The sequence below is a fragment of the Erpetoichthys calabaricus genome, chromosome 13 (assembly GCF_900747795.2).
Source record: "Erpetoichthys calabaricus chromosome 13, fErpCal1.3, whole genome shotgun sequence".
NCBI classification, from domain to species: domain Eukaryota; kingdom Metazoa; phylum Chordata; class Cladistia; order Polypteriformes; family Polypteridae; genus Erpetoichthys; species Erpetoichthys calabaricus.
The window spans coordinates 8,489,936-8,516,080 of NC_041406.2; the positions used below are offsets into that span (position 1 = coordinate 8,489,936).

Genomic DNA, 26,145 nt, shown 5'->3' on the forward strand with positions numbered 1-26,145 from the left:
TAACCCACACCTTCTCTTAGTCCACTTCATGAGCTGCTCATATCCGCCTGTCCCGGTGCAGGTGTCAGTGAACTTTGCTTTGCGTAGCTGGTAGGCCCTCATCTTGGTTGTTTTCACCTGGTCATTTTCTGCCCCCTAGTGGTAAAAAAATACAATTCAGCATATTTTTAATCAGGCCAATAAACATTATCAAGTTATTTTTCTGTGAGATGTACACAAAACTAAACTCTCATTTTTATTTAAGTGACATTAACTACAAAATATAAACTGTTACATAATCAGCTTCTTTCTTTCATTATGACATATTTTAACACTTGTTCAGTCTGAAAAAGTTTAAAAAGTATATGTTTATTCTTAACCACATCAATGCAACACAATATAAATTAAACACTTTAACATTTGACAAATTCCACTCTATAATTTAAGAAAATAAACAATGAAATACTTTATGAAAATAATTATAATTTCAAGGCAAATTGTAATTATAACTAATTTTCTCCACAATTAAAAAGTACTGATTCACACTCTCTATTCCCGATAAAGTTTATTTGCAAAATCCATAATTCTTTCAAACATTCAGTGACCTTTATGATGGTTATTTGACTTTTCTGTACCACAAATGCGATGGTTTTCTTTCTCCCTATGGCTTCTGATTTTGTCTTCTGTACACAGAAAATAAAAATAAAATGTTCATGACGCAACACTGTAAGTTCTCAGACATCCATCCATCCATTATCCAACCCACTATATCTTAACTACAGGGCCACGGGGGTCTGCTGGAGCCAATCCCAGCCAACACAGGGCACAAGGCAGGAAACAAACCCCAGGCAGGGCGCCAGCCCGCCAAAGAGCACACACACACACACCTTAGTGCTTTTAGCTCTTCACGTGTTCACTCCAGGATTTCATTCTCGACACATCCATTCCAAGAAATTTGTTGAGTGCACTAATCAAAAACACTGCAGTTCTCATTCCAACAGATGGCGTATACAAACAAATAAAGATACAAAGTCAGTCAGTCAGTTACCCAACCCGCTATATCCTAACTACAGGGGCACCGGGTTCTGCTGGAGCCAATCCCAGCCAACACAGGGCACAAGGCAGGAAACAAACCCCGGGCAGGGTGCCAGCCCACCACAGGTTCTCAGACATTATTCTTTAAAATGATGAGTCTATAAAAATATACAGAATGAATTGATAGAAACTGGCTTTTGCCATAAAATGAAAAAGAGCTGCTAAATGATTAAAAATGATGATTGGTGGGTGCAGCCATCACTATCCTGTTGTGCCAATCCACAAGACAAGACACAGGGAGAAAGGTGTCTGTAAGAATAAAGAGGGACATGGTGGTCACTGTTCTTAAATAAAAATCAACAAAAATAAATTGGAGAGGGCAAAAAATAAATAAATAAATAAAGCTGTCTGTAAGGCTGCAAATGAGGCAATATGAACGGCTCCCTACCACAATACATGTTACAGCCCGACATTTCACTTACACAGTACCTAATCTTGAGAACATTCGCCTCCAGACTTGAGAGGGATGTGGCTGCAGACCTCCTTTTGACAAAGGGTTGAGCCATGAAACCTACTAACAAAAAGGGCATCGAACATCAACGTCACTTCTGGCTCCAACAGATGGTGGACATTCCAATCCTAACATCACTTCCACCTCCTCCATCCACAGGCCCCCTGGAATGACATCACAGTGTCCTGTGGCTGGAGGTGGAAGTGATGTTAGGAGTGGAAGGTCCACCATCTGTTGGAAAGACACAGGCCTTAAATGCCATTGCTTTTTTGGTTAGTAGGTTTTGCAGCTCAACAGCAGATCTGCAGCCAGAATCTGTTAAGATAGACTTGCATACTTTAAACCACATAACTTTGTAACCTTTCCCAAAATTCATAAAATTGCAGAATCAAAAGGATTATTATTATTATTACTAAAAGTAAGGCTTTTCTTAAGTTAACTAAGCCAGTGATCACAAACCTTTAAAGCCTCCAACGCTGTGATTCAAGGACTTCTTTTAAAGCACTGACCACAAACGTGCAACTCCTTTGTAATAAAGCAAACAATGAGATCAAACAGAGAGTATCTTTGGAACTGTGATTTGCTTGAAGTCAAATAAACCATTTATCACAGTTGTACCCCAAAAGTGTATTTAAAGAACTTTCATACAATTAATCTCTGTCTGTGTGCATTTTGGAATCCACTTGCAATTCTAATTAAACAAATGAGATCACCAATTCATTTAGGATGTTCAGAGCTCCCAAAGTATTTCAAATGAAAGGCAGGGGGGCACACGATCCTTTTCAGTTTCCAAACAGATGACAAGCTGTGCCGTTATTTTTGTAAATGTACAAGGAGTGATAACTAAAGCTGTAAGCCTTATCATGCTCTTCAAATGAAATACCATATACTTGAAACTCTCATCCCCTGAAAATGAAGAAGATCAATCCCAAGGTGAGCCTCTCAGTTAATGCTGGTAATAAGTCAACACATTTATGGGAGTTCATATAACACGACTGATCAACCAAACAGTGTGAAATGCTAAAAAAGAGCAAGGATTTCATACATGCAAGGGGTTCTGGGGGAAACAGGAAACCCTAAAGTGAACAGTGTCCGTACACATGATAACCATTTGCCTCAGTGAAGTCTTTCCAACTCAAACATTCAATTCCAGCGTGTTATAAATAAAAACAACCACAGGTCACACCATCCGTTTTTCAGATTGCTTCACCAGTACTCCTCTGTGCCTGTTTTGCTGCTTCGTTTAAGTTTCCCTGCTCATTTCTTCCAGTCCCAAGGAATACACATGTCTCCATCTTGCAGAACTGAATAGAAGTGTGACACGCAGAGATACATCCCTTGAAGAAGTGGAAAGCCCTCCTCTATCAGTCGCTGACAACACGGTATCATCTGTGTATTGGAAATGCTGGACTCCTTATACAGTCTCTTGAGGGACAGCCTCTCAGTGCAGATCAGAACAAGAGCATTTTCTTCTGCTTCTAATCTGGAAAACAAAACAACAGACAAATGTCAAAAAATTCGTCAAAATATCAGCAAAACCAAGGAACTGGTTATTGACATTCGCTGCATCAAAGGGCCGCTATGGCTGGTCACTATTCAAGCAGTGGATGTAGAGGTGGTTGGACTAGTCTCAGGAAACAGAGGAACAATAGAAAACAGGGCAGAACAGGCTCTTCTTCCTTAGAAGACTGCGTGCCTTCAGTATGAGACCTGACATCCTTCTACAACTCTTCTGATGGTCAGGACGATTTTCTCTGCTGTGGGTTGCTGGGCTGGTAACATCACTTCAAGAGAGGCCCACTGAATTAACAAGCTAATTGAAACGACAGGCTCAGTTATAGGGCATACCCTGGACCCTCCTGGAGGTGGCAGAGGAGGAGAGAATGTAGACAAAACTGAGTGCCATTATGAACAATGCTGCACATCCTCTCCATGCCACACTAACAACGAGGACTTTCAGCCAATGAACCATTCAGCAGAAGTACGTCAAGAAACGAGACGGGGCTCCTTTATACCAGGGGTAGGCAACGTCGGTCCTGGAGTGCCACAGTATGTGCAGGTTTTTGTTCCAACCCAGTTCCTTAACGAGAACTCAATTATTGCTGATGAAGCACATATTGCTTAAGTGACATTTTAATGCTTCACTTTAGTGGTCTCGCTTGTTAAGGTTCTCCAACCTTAATTGCTTATTTCAATCTTAAACTGCTGCATTCAGTGTTTTAATTGCTCCTTATTAGCAATAAGATGTAAAACAGGGGTAGGCAATGTCGGTCCTGGTGAGCCGCAGTGGCTACAGGTTTTCATTCAACCCAATTGCTTAATTAGAAACCAATCATTGCCAATCTCAGACCTTATTTAATTTTATGGCTTGTTAGTCTGTGCAATGTAAGGCTTTTATATCGTAGATTTTTTTCCTTTCCAAGGATATCATCCAAATGATTTGAAGCCTAAAACAGATCATTTTCAGTCTGTCACATTTTTCTATTAAGTGTTTTATTAAATCAAACTGTGCATGATGAACACACACAGATGTAATTGGAAAAAAGCTAGCTGGAGAACTGCTGGCTGCTTTGTCTTTTACATCTTATTGCTAATAAGGAGCAATTAAAACACTGAATGCAGCAGTTTAAGATTGAAATAAGCAATTAAGGTTGGAGAACCTTAACAAGCGAGACCACTAAAATGAAGCATTAAAATGTCACTTAAGCAATATGTGCTTCATCAGCAATAATTGAGTTCTCGTTAAGGAACCGGGTTGGAACAAAAAAAATAATAGGTCGTTATTTGGAACACATGCATCTCATGTGTGTTCCGTTTCTACATTAATCTGTGTAAACACATTGTTAAAACAGAAACATTTTCATATTTTAGTAGTAAATGACAAAATGTTGTCATTAACTATATAATGTGTGAAGCCTGAAGTCCAAAGATCAAATAAACACTTTCGCAAAAGGTTCAAGGGTAAGGCAACAGCTTCCATGGCGTAGCGGTAAGATTTGCTGACTTGTGATCAAGAGTCCCTGGTTCGATCCCCACTGCCTCCTGTATTTGCTGTTTTCAGAAGTGAGCTGCTCTTATTGTTAATATTATACAGTACACACATACATTTGGTTTGCGTCTGTAACAGATGATGTACATTTATAGTACTTGTGAAAGTTACCGTTTTATTTTCACTTTTATTCTCTCAGTCACGATCACAATACATACTACTGACCGCATGTTTCGCGTGTTTTTTTTTTTTTTCCCCCCATTTTGCAAGTGTCCACTTTTGGGTGCACAGTGCTGTTTGTTTTGTACACCAGGTCTTGCAGAGGAAAGAATAGTACAGAGAGGTAAGTTCAGCGCTATATGCAATGATCAAATTAAAATATTAACAGTTCACACACAAGCAAGAACCGTCCTTCCTACATTTACGACATGTGTACCTGTTGCAATGCGCACACTTCTCTCTATGCTATGGTTCCTATTACATTGAAAGGGTACCTGGCACTGACTCAGTTTACTTTCCTGGGGAAAGTGGCTGTCTTGGAACAGAAGCTTGTCGATTGCAACAGGTACACAAGTTTTATAGTAGTTTATGCCAATATTTTGTCATTTACTACTAAAATATGGAAAACATTTCTGTTTTAACAATGTGTTTACACAGATTATTGTAGAAATGGAACACACATGAAATGCATGTGTTCCAAATAACGATCTAGGCTGCTTGCCGTTTGTCTTTAATCGGCACATTTACAGGACAAAAGACACTGACGGAGAGGTGCAAACGGATTTAAGGGGGAACAGATCTACGAGTTTTTTCGTAGCTCTGGTAATTCTAGTGTTAAAAAACTGATTTTTACAAGTCCACCTATGGAGTTCTCCCTTGGCAAAACACACTAAAAAGAGTTAAATACCCTCATCGTCAACCATGAATCTGAAAACAAGAGTGGAGCCTGTGTCTCCACAGCAGTGTGGAGTGCTACTTTTAAAAGAAGCTTGCTAAAATTACTCAGTACTTATAAACAAAGTGTAGCGGGGCTACATAGTTAGTGCTGTCAAATGTCAGTACTGAGTGCGTCTCGTTTCCATTGTCCCATTTGCTGTTTATGTGTGTGTATTAGTAAATGATGATGGAAGAAGACCACAGCCTCAAACCTGGAAAACACCTGTTCACTATTAATCAATTACAGCCGTCACAGGACTATTTAAGCCATCAGGAGGGAATAGCCGGGAGGAAGAGAGAGGAGAAGAGAGAGGAGAGAAGAGAAGGAGACTTTTTCATTTTCACAACCACGAGCCATCTTTACCTGCTGTATTCCACATCGCGCATTTTCATCCAGTTTGTTTTTCAATTCGCCGGACTTACTTCAATATCCTCATCACGAGAGACCCCGGGGTCGGACTTCATCATCCACCACGCACCGAGGATTCACAGCGAGTCTGTTCCATTTTGTTCCGGGAAAATCAAACAACTCATTTATCATTAGTTCAGTCAACCGTATTCAGGACAGTTTTTATAACCGGACTCAAGTTCACGATCATTTCTGTATCTCATTCATTTTTTGTTATTCGTGTTGTTTGTTATGTGTTACAGGGGCAAGGGAGGTTTTTGTTGTATTTATATATGGTGGTGTCTCGTTGTTGATGTGGTGGAGGGATATTTATGTATGTTTCTTTCTATTTTTGCATTTGTCTTGTTGTTTCATTTAATACATTTAATCAGTATAATTTTACATATCTGCTTTTGTGAGTTTATATTTACACCGTTGATTGTGGGGAAAAGTGTACTTTGTTAGAGGTACGGCTTGATAGTTAGATTCATACTCAGTAAATCATCCAGGCCACAGGTCTTGGAGGTGTAGCTGCTGGCTGGGTAAGGGGTCGGCCGTTACAAAAGTAGCTAAATAGGTTATATATCGCATATGCTCACGTATAACTCGATCATAAAATCAGACCCCGACTTATACGCCTGTTCACAAATGTGACACTTATTTTTATTTATTTATTTTTTTACATCTTCTTGCCTCCTCCAATCTCGCACCAGTTTCTTAGACGCTTCCAATTTTGTTACAACAGCGCTGTTACCAATTTCTTTCTATACTTCATCAACATTTAATTTAAAGCCAGCTTCATATTTTCTTCTGATCGAACGCTCCATCGTAGATAAGGGATGCTCTTACGGTAAAGGTGTATGAGGATGTGAGATACAAGAAACATAAATCAGTGCAAACGTCACTTCGGAATAGTTCGGGTATCACCGTGTGGTCACGTAGGTACAATAGAGAGAGAGAGAGAGAGGTTAGGAGCACACGCTAATACAGCGCATTGCCACACCCACATAGAAACAAAAGGCCGTGTGCTCTGTGGTTACTCTCTCAGGTGGGCGGGCATTAGCATATGATAATCTCTTGGACCAAGAGTGTGAGTTTTCCGCATTTAACTTATATGATTGACATTATAAAATACCAGAAATTATACAATAAAATCAAGTCCCGACTTATCCGTGACTATATACGGTAGTTACTTGTTATAAAATGTAATGCATAAACAGTGTGTTACTTTTGTGTTACATTTTTTCTGCTGTATGAAAAACCTCACTTTTGACTGGGCCACATTTTTTTTATTAAATCCTGAAGTCCACATATGAAACTCCATGAAGCTGACCAGAAACACAGAAAAAACGTGATAATTTCTTGCAATTTCTAAATATGTTGAGTCCTTCATGTGCTATGAAATAAATCACATCCATCCCCTTTTTCACACCCCTGACCTGATCCACCAAGGATTCGTGGTATGAATGCTGGCCACTGTGTCACCCTGTTTCAACATATCTGTAGCAAACAGACAGATGAAAACTAAACAGACACTTTATGAATTGGTTCGTTTCCTGACTGCATGTAGCAAAATCTTTTCTGCTTGACGGTGCGGTCAAGCTCTGTAAAGGAGCAATGTTCCAATATGTGAGCTTCTTACCTTCCATCCAGTGGTGCTGGGTAAGCACCACCATGGAGTTTCTTGCATCAATAGAACAAGTATTGCATTAGGTTACTCATTACTTTAAAAAGCAATTTAACTACTTAATATATGTTACTTGTAAGTTGTTACCCTACTGCTCTCGATTGTGTTGCTGAGTTTAGCACTGTACGTTCATCAACATAAATTTCACAATTTCTGAAATGCCAAGACAGATCATTTCCACCAGGAGAAGAAATAATGTGACCACCTGGGCATTTGCCTCAGGAAATTGATCTTTGTTGACGCTCCCTACTTTTTCTACCCCTGGCTGTTGGAAGTGTTTGTGAAGCAAAGTGCAACTGACACGGGCAAACAACTAAATCTGGTTAAGGGTTTACATGATCACATAACCGGGTTACTCATGGAGAAATCTACATGTATTATCCTGGTTTCTCAGAGACCAATAACCCTGTTTCTCTAACCAGATTAAGAGTTTACAGGACATTTTAGAAACCTTGTTTCAATGAATAACCGGGTTATTAAAGTGCACGTAAACACACACTGTGGGGTTTGTTTACTATATACAGCTCTGGAGCAGAATGCATATGATCTGACAATTACAATTAAGTCCATGACACACCTACGGGCAGGTTACTGTTAATCCTGGTTCACTTGCAAGTTTGCTGTGTGAAACGCAACCAAACTAAGAGGCGATTGAAACAAAGTAACTAATCACCTCCTAATTCAGCACAAAGTAAGCACACTAGGAGTAAGAAAACGTCTTTAATCTCTGTTTGCTTAAGATAAAAAGGTAGAACTATTCCATTAACCTCCTTAATGCACATTTTGAAATTGCAAAACAAAACAACGGCAATGGAAACACGTGTATTTCAAAAAAAAACTCACAATTCACAAAAAAAAAGTTTATAAGCTTGCTTGAAATGGTTTTTCAGGTGAATTGGCAAACCTGCAATGGAAACACTTTTTTCACATTAAGGTCACATAAGGGTGGCATGGTGGCGAAGTGGGTAGCGCTGCTGCCTCGCAGTTGGGAGACCTGGGTTCGCTTCCTGGGTCCTCCCAGCGTGGAGTTTGCATGTTCTCCCCGTGTCTGCATGGGATTCCTCCCACAGTCCAAAGACATGCAGGTTAGGTGGATTGGCGATTCTAAATTGGCCCTGGTGTGTGCTTGGTGTGTGGGTGTGTTTGTGTGTGTCCTGCGGTGGGTTGGCACCCTGCCCAGGATTGGTTCCTGCCTTGTGCCCTGTGTTGGCTGGGATTGGCTCCAGCAGACCCCTGTGACCCTGTGTTCAGATTCAGCGGGTTGGATAATGGATGGTCACATAACATGACATAAAGCGTCACACGTGACAAACAAAGCAAGGCACAGTTTGTGTGGTCAGACGAAGAGACTGGGATGTTCCTAATATTAGTACAAAACACAAAATTACATCCATTTTAGACTCCAAACAACAAATAAAAGCAATTACTTATGAGGAGCTTGTGACAGACATGAGGGAAAGGGGTTCAGACAAACCGTGGAATATTATTAGGAGTAAATGGAGGGCGCTGAAACAGTGTTACCTTTTTAAAAAATGAAACCTGTGTATGAGCGGTGCAGGTGGCAAGTCAAAAATTGTCTTTTTTTTTTTTTTTTGGAATTAATGGAGCAAATTTTTGGAGAAATGCCCATCGTGACATCAATGAGATCCGTCATCAACAGTATTGGTAAGTAAAACATTCTTGATGATAAATTAATGAGTTAACTTTAAATTTGGTAAAGGGATAAATTACATTTGTTTAACTTACATCCTAACATTGTCATGCGATTTAATGTTAATATTTGGAGGTACCCAGTTCAATTGTTTACCAAACTGATTATAAATAGTGATTTTATAATAATAAAAAAATATTTCATGTGATATATTAGAAAGTACATACACATACATTTAAAAATAGATTTTCAAATACCTGTGCAAATGTGATGTGGCGAAACAGCAGCATCATGAGCACTACCAGGTGACCCAACACAAACGTCCCTGATCATTAATCTTTGCCAACGACCGCCTGGAGAACAAGAGATGTCCAGCCTTTCCTGTTAACATAGTCCCAATACCCGAATCATGAATAGGGATACGTGGACTGTCAATTGCACCCAAGGTATTTTGTGTGTCTTGTAATTGTGCTGCAAAATCTTCGATGCCCCTTCCAAATCAGGTAAAGTGATGTATTGCCTCATTAGCATATGGCCTGACATACCCCATATATACACACACCTGTGAACGGTGGTTTTGCGCCCACCAAAAATCCTGGCAACAACCCTGTTCTCCACACAGTTAGCCAGTTTATAGAGCATGGTGGCTATGCGCTTCTCAGTAGGAACTGGCTCCCTTGTGTATTGTACAGCAGGGGACACAAGAGGGCCTATTGTGCTGCATAACTCCATGGATGTTGAGCTGAACATTCTAAAATTTTGTACCCACAGCTCCTCAGTAAAATCCCTAATACATGGTGTCACACACGTGCACTTGGGAGTCAACCAAAGGGACCAGGAAACGCTGATTCCATGCCAGGCCAGGGGGTGGCGGGGTGCACTAAGCCTCTCTCTTTTCTCTCCATAGGCCAACCATGAGAAATCCCTCCTGTCCCTGCCCCGAGGACGTCACTTCCTGTGAACCACCAATAAAAACCCCTCATTCTCCATACTTAAACAGTTCTGTTTTTGACTCTAACCTGTACGCAAATGTAAGCCTTTTGCAGCCAGGGAAACTATACGGGCGGCTACCCCAAACCTTTGTTGCGTGTCTGGCCATTTCTTTCACAGTGGCCTCTGCCAAGTATAGCGTATTTGCCTTCCCTTTATCGTATTCACTTGCTCTCATCACCTCCGATTATTGCAGACACAGTTGAAATATCAGAACCAACACCCATCATATCGGTCACCACTTTTAATTTCAGGTGATAAAACAAACTTCATTCACATAAAATCTCTCAATGGAAACACAGACAATTTGCTTTTGTCTTTTGTTGACTTTTCAAAAGTGTCGCTTCTATTTTGCTTATTATAGCAATGTGAATGTGGCTAATCTTCATTGGTTTCCAGTTACCGTATTTTTTGCTCCATAAGACGCACAGACATTTCCACCCTTCTTTTGGGGAAATAAAAGTGCGTCTTATGGAGCGAAAAATACGGTAACTGGAAACCAATGAAGATTAGCCACGTTCACGAATATTGCGTCACAGACCGTGATGTGTATTACCTGACAGAAGTCGACATCCAGGGGTAGAGGGCGACAATCAGCTGTTAATGGCAACAAAATGGTACGTTATGTTACAGGCATTCCCTCTCTGCTTGGAGGAATGTTAGACTCATTGACTCGCCATCTAAATCTTGTTTGTGTGTGAGTTACAAAATGTAAACAAATGTAAACAAAGGCAAGATGGCATCGACATCTCACAAGGGAGCGAAGCGAGTGCAGAAAACAAAATACTCAGCAGACGATGTTTTGCACATTATTGCTGAGTCGGACCGATTTTTCAGAATCTGATTTTGTTGAGAGTGATCAGGAGGTCGAGCAAGTGAGTGAGAAACTGGAATCAGCTGATCTGACACCAGCTGATGCCGCTCCAGCTGAGCGCATTCGCGCAGCCGATGCACCTACGGCAAGGTTCGTGTGGGAGGAATACGAAGACATTGATCCTTGGGAGCCAAACTGGCTACCGGACTTCACAAGACAGCATGGCATGCTGTTGGACACGACAGATTACCAGCCGCTGGACTACTTCAGGCTGTTCTTTCCTGAGGCTGCCTTTCTGCTACTGTCAGACGAGACAAACAGGTGTGCAGAGCAATTTTTTTTGAATCACGGGCTGCACTTGCATCGTATTCTCATTTTGTTAAAGTGGGAACCCAAAACAAAAGACGAGATGAAGGGCTTTGTGGCATTACAAATATAGATGGGACTAGACTGGCGATATTACACCCAGGAATGAATGCCAGAAGTTTTGGTCCAAACGTGTTTTGTCCCCTTGGTGGCTTTGGACAGGTTATGCCGCGTGATGATAGGTACGTCCTCCTGCAAAGTGATTGTGAGCAGCTGAGCTTCATAAATTCTGATTGACACTAGTGATGAGGAGTTCTTGGGGTTTCCAGAAAACTAGAAGAGTGCTTGAACCTTAAAATCTCTCCTCATTTGTTAATGGCAGTGATGATGGTTCTTAATACCACTGTTGACTTTACATGGTTGAAATATTCTGCTATATTTTATTAAATATATTAGTACACCATTTGTTTCAGAATATTTTTTTTCTTGTTTTCCTCCTTTAAACCTAGATGCGTCTAATGGTCAGGTGCGTCTTAAGGAGCGAAAAATACGGGAAGTTCCGCATTCAATTCAAAATTCTTCTGTTAACTTTTAAGGCTCTCCACAACCTCGCCCCTCCATATCTGTCTGACCTCCTCCATGTTGCCATTCCCTCCCGTAACCCTTAGATCCTCTTCCTCCATCCACTTGACTGTCCCCTTCGTCCGTCTTACCAGCATTCAGTTGCTCTGCTCCCCAGCTCTCAACCTTGCTACCATCCGAGCTTAGAAACATTGAATCATTTTCTCTTTTCAAATCTAAACTTAAAACTCGTTTGTTTAAGACTGCTTTTTCTCTTTGATTACAATTGCTCTGTCTGATTTTAATTTTTGTATTTTAGTTTTGTTTATAATGTGTGTTTCATCTATTGTTCAGTGTCCTTGAGTGTTTAGAAAGGCGCCTACAAATAAATAAAATGTATTATTATTAATCTTTCCTCATAATTCATAAACTGCAGTCACGGAATCGGTCTTGTAGCTCTCCTAGCACTGCTTTTTCTTTTTTTGTAGCCCAGCAAATAAAACTGCATTCAGCACTGGGGATGAGGCCAGACCAGTGCGTTATAAATCTTAAGCATACTTAAGCAGCTTCCAATGACTTGTAATCTAGACACTTAGACCAGCCATTCACTCAGACATGCAATAAACAAGTACGTTCAGAGCACCACATCCATAAATTTATGGTCACCCACCCCCCTTCAAAATTTTTATGCCCCAATTTATAATCTGGAGCATTTCTCACTATCACAAAGCATACAGGCCTGCCTTCACACAAACTTGCACCTACTCTGACATTGGCCAGTGTTTTCAATACTATTCTTGTAAAATTGATCTATTTGTATGGAATGTTGTAGAGAAAAGCCAAGCAAAATGACACCTTTTATTGGCTAACTAGAAAGATTACAATATGCAAGCTTTCGAGGCAACTCAGGCCCCTTCTTCAGGCAAGAAGGGGCCTGAGTTGCCTCGAAAGCTTGCATATTGTAATCTTTCTAGTTAGCCAATAAAAGGTGTCATTTTGCTTGGCTTTTCTCTACATTCATAATGGCTAACACGGTACAACACCCTAGTACTATGGAATGTTGTGTGATTTCAATAAAATCAATAAAATAAAAAAATAAAAAAGACAAAACTCAAAAAACATTCTTTGGAACTGGCAAGTGTTTAATGAGGATTTCTACCAAAATCCATGGATAACTGAATCAGCCAAATGTGAAATGATAATAAAATGTATGCATCTAATATCATCATCTACATTACTCTGACACAGTTGTACTAGGGTGTTGTACCGTGTTAGCTATTATGAATGTAGTGAGAAGTCAAGCAAAATGACCCCTTTTATTGGCTAACTAGAAAGATCACAATATGCCAGCTTTCGAGGCAACTCAGGCCCCTTCTTCAGGCGAGATCTGACACAGCAGTATATTCAAAGATCTTCAAAGTATGAACTATCATTCAAAGAATATTTAAATGGTAACAATTATCAAACACGTTCAAATTGTTAAACTTTAATGCTGATGTCCATTTTCCATATTACACCCCCCTCTCCCCAGATAAATCATTTCTTTTGCAGATTACAGCCTGTCAAGGCCCACACAACCATTAAAGTAAGAGCAGGGCAGAGGTTGGTATGTTTAGATCAGATAAGGACCCATTACTCTCCAGCTCAGAGGGGGGACGGAGGGAAAGCTGTGTGTGCACAAGAGGAGTCTCGTCTGACATGTCTGGAGTGGAGACCCATTAGCAGCAGACATGTCTGTAGTCTAAGTGAAGTAATATTATATTGGGCCGTGTGTTTACCAGACTGAGGTCATGATTCAGATTTTGATTAGAATGAATTTACAATAATGTTTAATTAAAGCTGCCACTGGGTTAAAAAAAAAGTACCTTTAACATAAATTGATTCTTTAGTTACAAGATGTGCCATATGAATGAAGCATACATGTGGCAAAGAGGGTGAGGATCCAGACTTGGCACTATAGCGGTTAAATTACTTTGGAAATCTCCCAAGCTTGTTTCTTTTCACAATTGTCAATCTTCCTTTTTTAATCTAATTCACTTGGAATGGTCTGCTTCTCAGGTTACAACTGATCGACCTCAGTTGAAAAATGAAAACTTTATTATTTGATGCCCACTGACATGACAATCCTGATGCTTTTGTTACCTAGTTATTGTCCTCTACATTATCTATACATTTGCTTGGTTTTACCTCTGCTGCCAGGTGGGTGCTGGGCCTATTTGGGGTATACAATTTTACCCTTTATCAATTGACCTTCTTTATGTGTATGTTAAATTTCCTGAATCAATAAAAATGGATGATAAAAACAGATAAAAATGGATAACAAAAAACAAGAGTAGGGTGAGGATGAAAACCTCATATAAAAGGACAACTCCCAAAAATGACTTTTTTTAATTTCTTTTTTTATAAATTACTTACCCCATGTGTTTTGTAGTGATGACCAATACAAGTTTTTAATCACATTTTTTCCTTGGAGAACTGAGATTAAAAAAAAGTTTGATACAAGACAATGGTGACCAATACTATATAATGGCAAACAACATGAAAAATGTCCATGATTTGGGGGGGGGCGGAATCTGGCATTACACATATTAATACATAATTCGCCTCCTCCCTCCCTCCCTCCCTCCCTCACTCACTCACTCACTCACTCACTCACTCACTCCCGTCCAAAGCCGAATGTGCAGTTGCCTAAAAACCTTACGAGACCAACATCCAACCCCCACATCGCGGCAGGCGGCGCTTTATGGCCGCAAAAATTCAAAGAGAAAGGTGACTTCGATTAAAGCTCTAGAGGCCTGAAAGGCGATTTCGACTACAGCTCAAGGCCTAATTACGCATTCTGATTCAATTACATATTCATTCAATACACCTATTTCCCATTGGGATTAATAAAGTATCTATCTATCTATCTATCTATCTATCTATCTATCTATCTATCTATCTATCTATCTATCTATCTATCTATCTATCTATCTATCTATCTATCTATCTATCTATCTATCTATCTATCTATATCAGGTTTGTGGTGCTTATATTTATTACGATTCCATATTGTACTGGAACATTCATCATTCAATATTATACTATAGGCCTGGAAAATTCATCAGCTAACAGTACAAGCCTGTACAGTAATGAGTAAAGCGGACTACAATCATTACAAAACAACTTCTTCATTACTTATCATTTGTTCTTCATACACTGCTGACACAAACTCGTGCCCGTTTCATCTTACATTGTCGAAACGGGCTCTTTGTCTAGTGCTATATAATCCACATGTCAGCTATCCAGGTGTTTGCTAGTTTCAGAAGACAACTATGAGTGAACTGTGCTCAAATCTGGGTGGGCACAATTAGTTCTCTGAATGTTGCAAGCCAGAAAACCTACTCTGTAAAAGCAGAAGACATCTCAGGGCTAGTGGTAAACTGGGTGATGTATGTTGTCTCTGCTGCTCACTGCTATGACAGAGTCAATGTGAGGTTTAACTTGCATATGAACTAAACATTGTGCTATCATACACAGAAATCACACAAGAAGTGCCGCAATGGGCTTTAACAGGCCCTGCCTCTTGACAGCCCCCCAGCCTTGACTCTCTAAGAAGACAAGAGAAAAACTCCCCAAAAAATACCCTGGTAGGGGAAAAAATGGAAGCAACCTTAGAAAAGAGAGACCCCTTTACAGGTAGGTTGGGCATACAGTGGGTGTCAAAAAGAAGGGGGTCAATACAACACAATACACGGAAGAAGACACAAATAATCCTCAATACAGTATAATAGTAAAATAAAAATATTACAAGTACAGAGCAGATTTTAACAGTTGATAATATCACATAATAGGACTTGAATTTGAGAGGCCGATATCTGTAGTCAATACACATGAAACAGTAAATGTGCCAAACGACACTAAAAACGGCACTAACACCACTTCAACAGAACCACAGACAAGGCTGCACAGCATTCACCTTCTAACTGCACATCTAAACGAACAACTAAAGAAAGTTAACATTACTGTCTAAATGGAAATGCCACACATACAGTATCACACCAGAATATAGCTGCATCATTTTAACACATACTGTAGCATATTATACACACACACAAAAACATACATACGTATATATCTCTATATATATCTCTCTATATATACACATATATCTCTCTATATATATATATCTCTCTCTCTCTCTCTCTATATATATATATCTATTATATAAAAAAATCTTGGGTCAAGACGTTATCATCTCAGACAGACTACCTGCACGTCACGCCCTACTTACAAACAATTTCTCAGAGACACTTTAACATCCTGGGAGACAAGGAAGTGAGACAAAAGGACAGCTGCAGTACAGGCTTTTCAATGATTGTCACACAGCGCAACATGTAGATCACGCAGCTCGGTACCATCAGCTAATTCATCCACATCTCCTTAGCGTGCATTCAGTTCGTTACTGAATGTATAATATATATTCTCTAGGTCAGCACAGTGGGTAGCGCTGCTGCCTCGCAGTAAGGAGACCTGGGTTCGATTCCCTGGTCCTCCCTGCGTGGAGTTTACATGTTCTCCCCGTGTCTGCGTGGATTTCCTCCCACAGTCCAAAGACATGCAGGTTAGGTGAATTGGCATTCCTAAATATGTCTCCAGTGTGTGCTTGGTGTGTGGGCATGTGTGTGTGTCCTGCGGTGGGTTGGCGACCTAACCCGGGATTTATTTCCTGCCTTGCTCCCTGTGTTGGCTGGGATTGGCTGCAGCAGACCCCCGTGACCCTGTGTTAGGATATAGCAGGTTGGAAAATGACTGACTGTATTCTCTAAACACTATCTGCTGCTGTTATGTCATGTAGTGATGCAACAGTCAAAATGACAGCAAGATATAATACACAAATGAATCAATAAGCGTCAGTTACCTCATGTTAACTCTTGAATGGATATCAGCAATTTTGTCTTCTATTTTCTCTCTTTGTCAAATATTTTGTTCAGTTTCTTTTGCTCTCTCCTTGCCTTCCCATACTTACTTTACATTGTTGTCTAATATATGAGTAGAAATGGGACACTGCAACCATGAACTTCAAAATGTACTGACTTGAGGTTTTTTGGGGGGGGGGAACCCTGTGGGCGGAGCCTTACTTGTGGCAGATCCACCGCTATCCACTACAAACTTTTTAATGAGTTGTCCCCAGACATGCATTCTCAATCTGAGAATCACATCCGGCCCTGCAAGACTAGTCTTTTGGTCACAACGTGTTAAACAGATACATTTTTTACTAAAATATTGTTAAATAGATACTACCAGAAAAATCTGTGCACATCACGGACAGAAAGTGCAAGTCACATAGGACTGCGTTTTGGAATTGAAGGAAGAACTCCTGACCAATTAATAAGGGGGAGTGGACCCAGGTGGTTCTTCAATTCAGACATCCAAGGATTCTGATGCTTTAATTTAAAAGGACTCACAAATGAGTAAATACAGTCCAAAAGTGATGAACGATAGCCACAGTGTTGACGTGACTCCACAAGTCTGTAAACAGGAGAGCATAGTGCACTAGAAAGGTAGTCGAGGAGGGATGAGCATATGTGGTGTGTTCAGGTAGCTAAATGACTGGAAATGAATGACTGGAATGAATGAATGACTAGAAACTGATATACAGAATATGGCCAAAAGCACTAACCTCTTAATTATTAAATTCAGGTATTTCACTCGGACCCATTGCCACAGGTGTATAAAATGAGCTCTAGCCATGCAGTCTCCATTTACAAAACGGGTCGTTGTGACGATGCTGGTTCTGCTCCACACTCCCATCTTGCTTTCGGGAGCCTTTGAACCCGACACCGTCGGTAATGTCACCGATGAGCTTGGCAGTGAGGCATAACAAATGGAGCAAGGGGATGGTGTAAAAAAAAAGTGCCAAGTGCTTTTATTAAAACAACAACAAAAACGAAGTGTCCAAATAAATAAAGTGCAGTGCTTTTCAAAATCTTCCTTAAATAAATAATCCATTAAAACAGAAGTGAAGTGGAGGTTAAAAAAAAAACAATAAATGAATCCTTTAAAACGAGGTTAAAACAATGGCATGAAGCAGTCCTTTAGAAACACAAAGCCCGGTGTCTTCTTTTACCTGGCGACTCTCCTGCTTCTCCCATCGGGCTTCGCAACAGGAGAGTTGCCCTACCTACAGCTGACCTTCTTTCCATTCCTGATCTGGAGGCTTCCCGATCCCTGGCTTCAGTTGCACTCCCTCCAGACCGAGACTTAGGTTCCCCAACGGCCAGAACGCTCACGCTGGGGAATCCATCTCCCAAGCCTCACGACTCCCGCTGTGTTCCGCGGCGAGCCATCCTTCTCGCTGGTCACTCCCGCTCCTCACAATGCTCAGCGGGAGCAACCACAACCAACTGTCCTCGGTGTTGGCCAAACATCCCACTAGGGCTCACTGTCCGGCTGCCTACGAGCGTTCCCTCTCTCTCTTTCTCCTCACTGCTTCCTGCTTTCTCACTCCTGCAATCTCCATTTCTTTTACTTTTTTTTCTCCCCTCTAGCCACCCCGCACTTCTATTCATTACGGGGATGTGGATCAACTGTGGCAATCAACAGCTCCCAGGAACAATTACGGATGCAGACGACTCCTCACCTGTGCACTTAAGTGAGAATAGCCTGCATCAACGAATCACCCCGGGAACCGATCCGCCACACTTACCACGGCGAGTGTGTCGATTATTTATTTAAAACTGGCCCTTTTGACGTGAGCTGTGGACCTGCTATAACACAGTCGTCCTGAAGAGCTCAGTGATTTCAAGAGTGGCACTGTTATAGGATGCCAACTTTGCAGTAAGACAGTTCATGAAATTTCATCCCTGTTGGATGTTCTACAGTCAACTGTACTGTAAGTGGTGTTATCGGAAAGTGGAAGCGTTTAGGAACAACAGCAAGTCAGCCACAAAGTGGAAGTTCACGCAAGTCACTGAGAAGGGTCAACAACAGCCAAAGTGCATGGTGTGTAAAAGTCGCCAACGCTCTGCTGATTCTATAGCTGAAACGTTCCAAACTTCCACTGGCATTAATGTAAGCACAAAAACTGTGTGGTGGGAGCTTCATGGAACGACTTTCCATGGCCGAGCAGCTGCAGGCAAGCCTCACATCACCAAGTCCAATGGAAAGCATCGGATGGAGTGGTGGAAAGTACACCACCACTGAACTGTGGAGCAGTAGAAACATGTTCTATGGAGTGACAAATCATGCCTCTCTATTTGGTAGCCAGATGGGCAGAACGTTACCTGCCTGACTGCATTGTGTCAGCTATGAAGTTTGGTGGAAGAAGGATAATGGTGTGGGACAGTTTTTCAGGATTTGGTCTAGGCCCCTTACTTCCAATGTAGGGCAATCTTAATGCTTCAGCATACCAAGACATTTTGGAGAACACTTTGTGGAAACAGTTTGAAGAAGGCCTTTTCTATTCTGGCAAGACTGTGCCCCAGTGCAAAAAGCAAGGTCCATAAAGACATGGTTGGATGAGTTTGGTGTGGAAGAACTTGACTGGTCCGCACAGAGTCTTGACCTCAACCCCATTAAACACTTTAGGGATGAACTGGAACAGAGATTGTGAGCCAGGCTTTCTCATCCAGCATCAGTGCCTGAACTCATAAGTGTGCCACAGAATGAATTTGTATAAATTCCCACAGAAACGCTCCAAAATCTTGTGGAAAGCTTCCAAGAAGAGTGGAAGCTGTTATAGCTGTATAGGGGACTTTAATACACCATATTAAAGTCTATGTATTTGAAATCAATGTCATTAAAGTTGCCCTTGGTATAATGGTCAGGCCTCCCAATACTTTTGTCCATATAGTGGTCCAGATATAGTATAAGTGGAAACTGACAAGATCACGGTAAAAGTACAGGGCACAAAGTTTCTTAGCCCTAAACAAATGTACTGTCATCAGGTTTTCTAGTAACAACCTGTGGTGTTTCCTTGAGGCACTCTATGTTTTGTTAGGGTGGTGATTATTAAAAGGCGCATCCTTGGCATACATCCTAAAAAAAATGTAAGTAAATTTATGTAGTTGTGTGTGAATTCAGCCATGTTTTCTATGGGAGATTTCTCGTGCCAAAATTAAATGCAATCCAAAGTGTTAACTATGCTGAAATGCAACACATGTGCAAGTGGGACGTTTGATTTTGGCACGGTTTTATCATGTCAAAATTAAAGACATACAGTTAAGGACATAATTACTAGGCCCCTGTCCAAAACTGAACAAAACTGTTTATTTTTCTAAGAAAAATGACTAGTATTTGACTCTTTTAAAATTAAATTGCAACAAAACTGACCTCCTGCAAATTGGGACTAAAGTGCAACTTAATAAAATGAGCTCCTTCCCAGTCCATCTTGGCTGTGATCTCATCAGACCTGCCTCTACTGCAAAGAATCTTGGTGTTATTTTTGATTCCTCCCTTTCTTATTCCGCCCACATAAATCACATTACGAAACCTTCTTACTTTCACCTCCGTCACGTATCCCGTGTTCGCTCCTTCCTCTCCTTCTCTAATGCTTAGACACTTGTCCCTGCTTTTATCACATCCCGCATCGATTATTGTAACTTGCTGCTGGCAGGTGTCCCTTCTAATCTTATATCACAGCTCCAGCTTATTCAAAACTCAGCTGCAAGAGTCCTGACACGGACCAGCAGCAGTGAGCACATCACACCCATCCTGCTCCGTCTTCACTGGCTCACTGTGTCCTACAGAATCAAATACAAAATCCTACTAATAACAACTACTTGACTTTATTACCCTTCTCTCAGTTTACTTCTCTGTCATGATGCTCATGTAACCTGTGTGTGTGTGTGTGAGACCATCAATGATGTTGTCTGTTAGGCTTTTTTCTCTTAATTTACTGTCGTAATCTTCTTTATTTATTTATGTGGTTTGTACAATGCTATATACTGTATACCCTGCTGTTCTATCTTAAACTCTGTGAAGTGCCTTGAGTATGGGAAAGGCACTATATAAATAAAATGTATTATTATTATTATTACTTCGTTAAGTTTGAAAAATGATATTAAAATTGGACATAAATGTAGGAAAATGTCTCATTTGTCACGGGGGCTAACAAATTATGACCTTAATTGTATTAACCAAATGATCGATTGCTTTTCACTATAGCAGACAATTTTATGGTCACTTTAAAATGCTTCATGTTCACAGATCGCATCTCATAAAAAAGCAAAGCAGACGTATTGCATTTCACTGAGCGGCAGCCCCGTGTATAATGCATTTCGTTTTGAGACCTCGCTTTAATCGTGTCAAAACTAAATGTAATCAAATGATCAATAGGTGTCAAAAGGTGGGGTGTCAACAGGGACAGAGACAGTGTTCCACTGCTAAATGTTTCTGCATTCTGGTGATGAGCTCAAGTTTGGTCAGTGTGGACTATGGAGTGGTCTAGTTAAACGGTGAAAAAGTATGTTTTAGATCATGCTGAATGTTTACTCTTAAGTTGTCTGAAGTTGTTTTCTTTTTATACACGTTAAATTAAGTAGTGCTGTTACATTTCTGAGGTGTGGGTTGTTAGCAATTTTAATAATAATAATACATTTTAATTATATAGCACCTTTAATACTGAATATAATAGAACATTTGTTAGTTTCATCAAGCTTTGTTTCTTTGTAGCTTCTTATTCATTCCCTCTGTGATAAACAGATATGATGTAGTATTTACCTTCTTTCGACACACAAGAGAATGAAATCATCATTTAGATCGCCAGCTGCCACCCATTCAACGAGATGGTGGATTCTCCTGCCTTATCAACTCCCTGGTTCACCGCTTTTTTCTGGGTACAAAACACTTGTGTTGTAGCGCCTCTTTCCCCAACTGTTGATGCCCCTTGGCCAATTAGTTATTTGATTACATTTAGTTTTGGCACGAGCAAAGCGTGGTCTTGAATTGAAATGCAATACGTACAGAAGCTGCCACTAAGCGAAATGCAACACGCCTGCTTTGCTTCTAGTCACAACGCGCGATCTATGGACATAAATTCCAATACAATAAGCCTTTGGATTGAATTTTAAATTAACACAAAAATTACATGCCATAGTGAAAAACATGTTTTTAATTTTGATATGATAAAACCATGCCAAAGTTCAATAACTGACTTGCATATGCACTACATTTTAATGTAGTTAACAGATTGGATTGTATTTACATTTACTTATTTTAACTAATTCAGGGGTTTCCAACACGTCGTTTGCCACCCCTTTCCAAGTAGCTCGCCAAAGAGCTAATGAATCTATACGAATAAAAGGCAAAGCCCTCACTGACTGACTGACTGACTGACTGACTGACTGACTGACTGACTGACTGACTGACTGACTCACTCACTCACTCACTCACTCATCACTAATTGTCCAACTTCCCGTGTAGGTGGAAGGCTGAAATTTGGCAGGCTCATTCCTTACAGCTTACTTACAAATGTTAGGCAGGTTTCATTTCGAAATTCTACGTGTAATGGTCATAACTGGAACCTCTTTTTTGTCCATATACTGTAATGGAAGAGGCGGAGTCACGTATCGCTTCATCACGCCTCCTACGTAATCACGTGAATTGAAAACAAGGAAGAGATTTACAGCACGACTCAAACGCGGGAACGAAGGTAAATGACGTTAATTGTTGAGTGTCTTTTAATACTGTGTAAGCATACATATTAACACGTGCAATTGAACGTGTGCATTTACGGGGTGATTTCTCAGTCTTAAAAGCTCGCCTTTTATTAAAAAGGTAAATGTAAACTGTATTCATTCTGAAGGGCACAAACCACGTTAGATTTCAGCCGTTAAACGCGCAAAAATGTCGGTACACCAGATAAATAAGCGCAACATATTATCAGTTGTATGCTTACAATACATATAGAAATGTGTTAATCGTTAACTAATAGTATGGGATGGAGTTTTTCGACTTGCGCCTTGATTTAAACGATTGCATGTCTTGGTGGGTTTGCGTAGCTTATTGTCAATATCTTTACACCTGTTTTTAAGACTTATTGACTGAAACGGGCTTTCCCGAAAAAACTTAGGGCTTTGCTACAGGATACACCCTCCACAAGTTAAGGAAGTAAAAATAAAGGTATATATTTATGTTTTATTTCATTCTCAAATGCGGCACGATTCCGTATTTTAAAGGACGGGTGGCAACCCTACAGTGCCAGGTAACCACCCATACAATCAGATTGTGATTCAGACTAGGAATGCAATGAATGTAATTACCCCGATCTATATACAAGGCGAAAGTCTTGCAACATTCAAAGATGATGGTTTGGGATAAGTACACCATACAACATAAAAGAGCTTATAAGGCCTTGAACAGAAAAAAGCAAGATCTCAGAGATCGTAAAAAAAAAATATGTCGTTTTACTCGCTGTTTGACTAAAATCTACATTACCAGTTATTCCACGACGGAGACCAGCAGATGAACTCAGCGTGTGTTTAAAATCCATGCTTCTCCCACGCTCGGTTATATGTCGCGTGTTCTCGGGTAGGTGCACCAAAAAATGTATACATTTAAGCATGTAATGGGCAAACAAAAAATGAGGTATACCCGAAGGCACTGCAGTAGTACTTAATGTAACTTTACTTCTTAAATGTTAATGTTTTACTGTTTAATAATTTATACGCTTCTTATATGTTGTTCAAATTCTTTTATCAAAATACCAGTGACAGCGCAATGCACGATAACATGGAGTGAATACACCATACGCATCCGCCCACGGCCGCCCTGGTGCGCGCAGATAGGAGTTGATTCTACAATAAAATAAACATAAAGAGTAATACAATCATCACCCATAAAGCGGATAGTAGACGTGACGTACTATATGTGTACCAGATTTCAAGTCAATAGGTGAAACGGTTTGCGAGCTACAGGTGATTTAAAATCCTGGACAGACAAACAAAAAGCCACGGTAGCAAATTACAGAAGAAGATTTTACTGTTTAATAATTTATATTTATATGAAATGTGCTTCTTAAATATTACTTCATATTCTCATATGATAATGATGTTTATATTGATTTCTGTGTTATTAAAACTGCATGTATGTGTGTATATATATATATATATATATATATATATATATATATATATATATATATATACTAGCAAAATACCCGCGCTTCGCAGCGGAGAAGTAGTGTGTTAAAGAGGTTATGAAAAAAAAAGGAAACATTTTAAAAATAACGTAACATGATTGTCAATGTAATTGTGTTGTCACTGTTGTAAGTGTTGCTGTCTTTTATATATATATACAGTGGAACCTCGGTTCACGAACGTCTCGGTACACGTACAACTCGGTTTACGACCAAAAAGTTCGCCAAACTTTTGCCTCGGTTCACGACCAAACACTCGGTATACGAACAAGCCAGGTTCCCTTTCGGTTTGTTGATGTTCATTCTCTCCCTGTGCATTTCCTGTGCAGCGAGCGAGAGAGAGCACGTGCACACACACACACAGACACACAGAGAGGCAGCGCAAGAGACAGAGGGCTGTAGACACACACACACACACACAGGAACACGTGCGAGAGAGGCGTGTGCGCACACACACAGGAGCGCTCTAGACAGACACACTGTGAGCTGCAACGCTGATCGCACCCCCAGAGAATACAGACGCCCCTGGGAAAACCCCTAAGAAACATGGACAGACTACCTTCACATTCCTCCTTTCCCTTCTTGCCGGCTCTGTCGCGTAATATGCCTCTCGTGCGGTGCTCCGCCTTCTTAAAAAGCCTGCACGGGCTTTTTTCAGTTTGTTAAATTGGTTGCTTGCTTCTCCTTCTTTCTCTCTCAGACAATCTGTGCTCCTGGCAGAGCTGTCATCTCTGACTTGTCATGGAGCACGTTTAAACTGTTGAAAAGAGACAAATGTTTGTTTGCAGTGCTTTGAATAAAGTTCCTTTTTTTCTACAACCTCCTTTGTCTCTGTGCAAATCTGCGACCCAAGCGTGACAATACACACAGGCGCTCCAGGCTCGCAAAAGAGAGACGCACGCACACACAGGCGGGGGAGAGAGAGGCGGGCGCTAGAGAGACACACACAGGTGCTCCAGGCTCGCAAAAGAGAGACGCACGCACACACACACACACACACACACACACACACAGGCTGGGGGGGGTGGGGTAGGAGAGAGACGCGAGCGCACACACACAGGAGCGCTCCAGGCTCTAAAAAAAGAGACGCATGCACAAACACACAGAGCGATTGAGGGACGCATAAGTTAGAGAAGGCTTGTTTTTGTTTTCAGTTCTGTTTCCGGTGATCGGTTCGTAGCCTGCATTGTTGCAATGTTACTTTTCTTGGTGGTTTATTAAATTACGGATTTTTCAAATGTTCCTTTTTTCCCCTGTGCTTAAAACTCATTAAGAAAAGTGTTTTTAGCGAGAGCGGTTCCTAGCACTATAGCGCGAACTATTGCAGTGTTAGTTTTCTCTGTTGTTAAAGGTTTTCTCAGTGTTATTCAATGTTTTTACATTTACTTTACCATTACGCTGTGCATTCTATGGTATAATTAACTATATTTGTGCTTAAAAACTGAAAAAATGTATATATTTACATACAGTTTCTACGGTCTGGAACGGATTAATTGTATTTACATACAATCCTATGGGAGAAACTGCTTCGGTTCACGACCAACTCGGTTTACGACCAGAGTTGTGGAACGAATTATGGTCGTGAACCGAGGTTCCACTGTATATATATATATATATATATATATATATATATATATATATATATATATATATATATATATAATATACACACACACATAAACATATATATACATATACATATATATACATATCTACATATACACATCCACATATATATACATATATATATATATATGTATATATACACATATCAACATATATATACACACATACATAAACACACACATATACATTATGTATATATATATATATATATATATATATACATACATATACACACACAGACACATATATATATATATACATAAATATTTACATATCTACATATATACACATCTACATATATATACACATACATACATATTTATTTATATATATATACATATTTATTTATATATATATATATCTAGACATACATACATAGATAGATTGACACATATATATATATATATATATATATATATATATATATACATATCTGCATATATATATATATATATGTAATTGTGTTGTCATTGTTATGAGTGTTGCTGTCATATACACATTATATATATATATCAAAATACCCGCGCTTCGCAGCGGAGAAGCAGTGTGTTAAA

At 40.0% G+C, this 26,145-nt stretch overlaps 1 protein-coding gene across 1 annotated transcript in view; it reads right to left on the minus strand.

Moving 5' to 3' along the window:
- Positions 1–375: 375 nt before the first annotated feature.
- Positions 376–26,145, minus strand: part of tcaim (T cell activation inhibitor, mitochondrial) — a 92,593-nt gene continuing 66,823 nt past the window's right edge. The window contains exon 10 of the mRNA XM_028817931.2: positions 376–3,008. Within this exon, the coding sequence (XP_028673764.2) occupies positions 2,783–3,008 (226 nt within the window). The 3' untranslated portion in view covers positions 376–2,782. The remainder of the gene's footprint in view (positions 3,009–26,145) is intronic.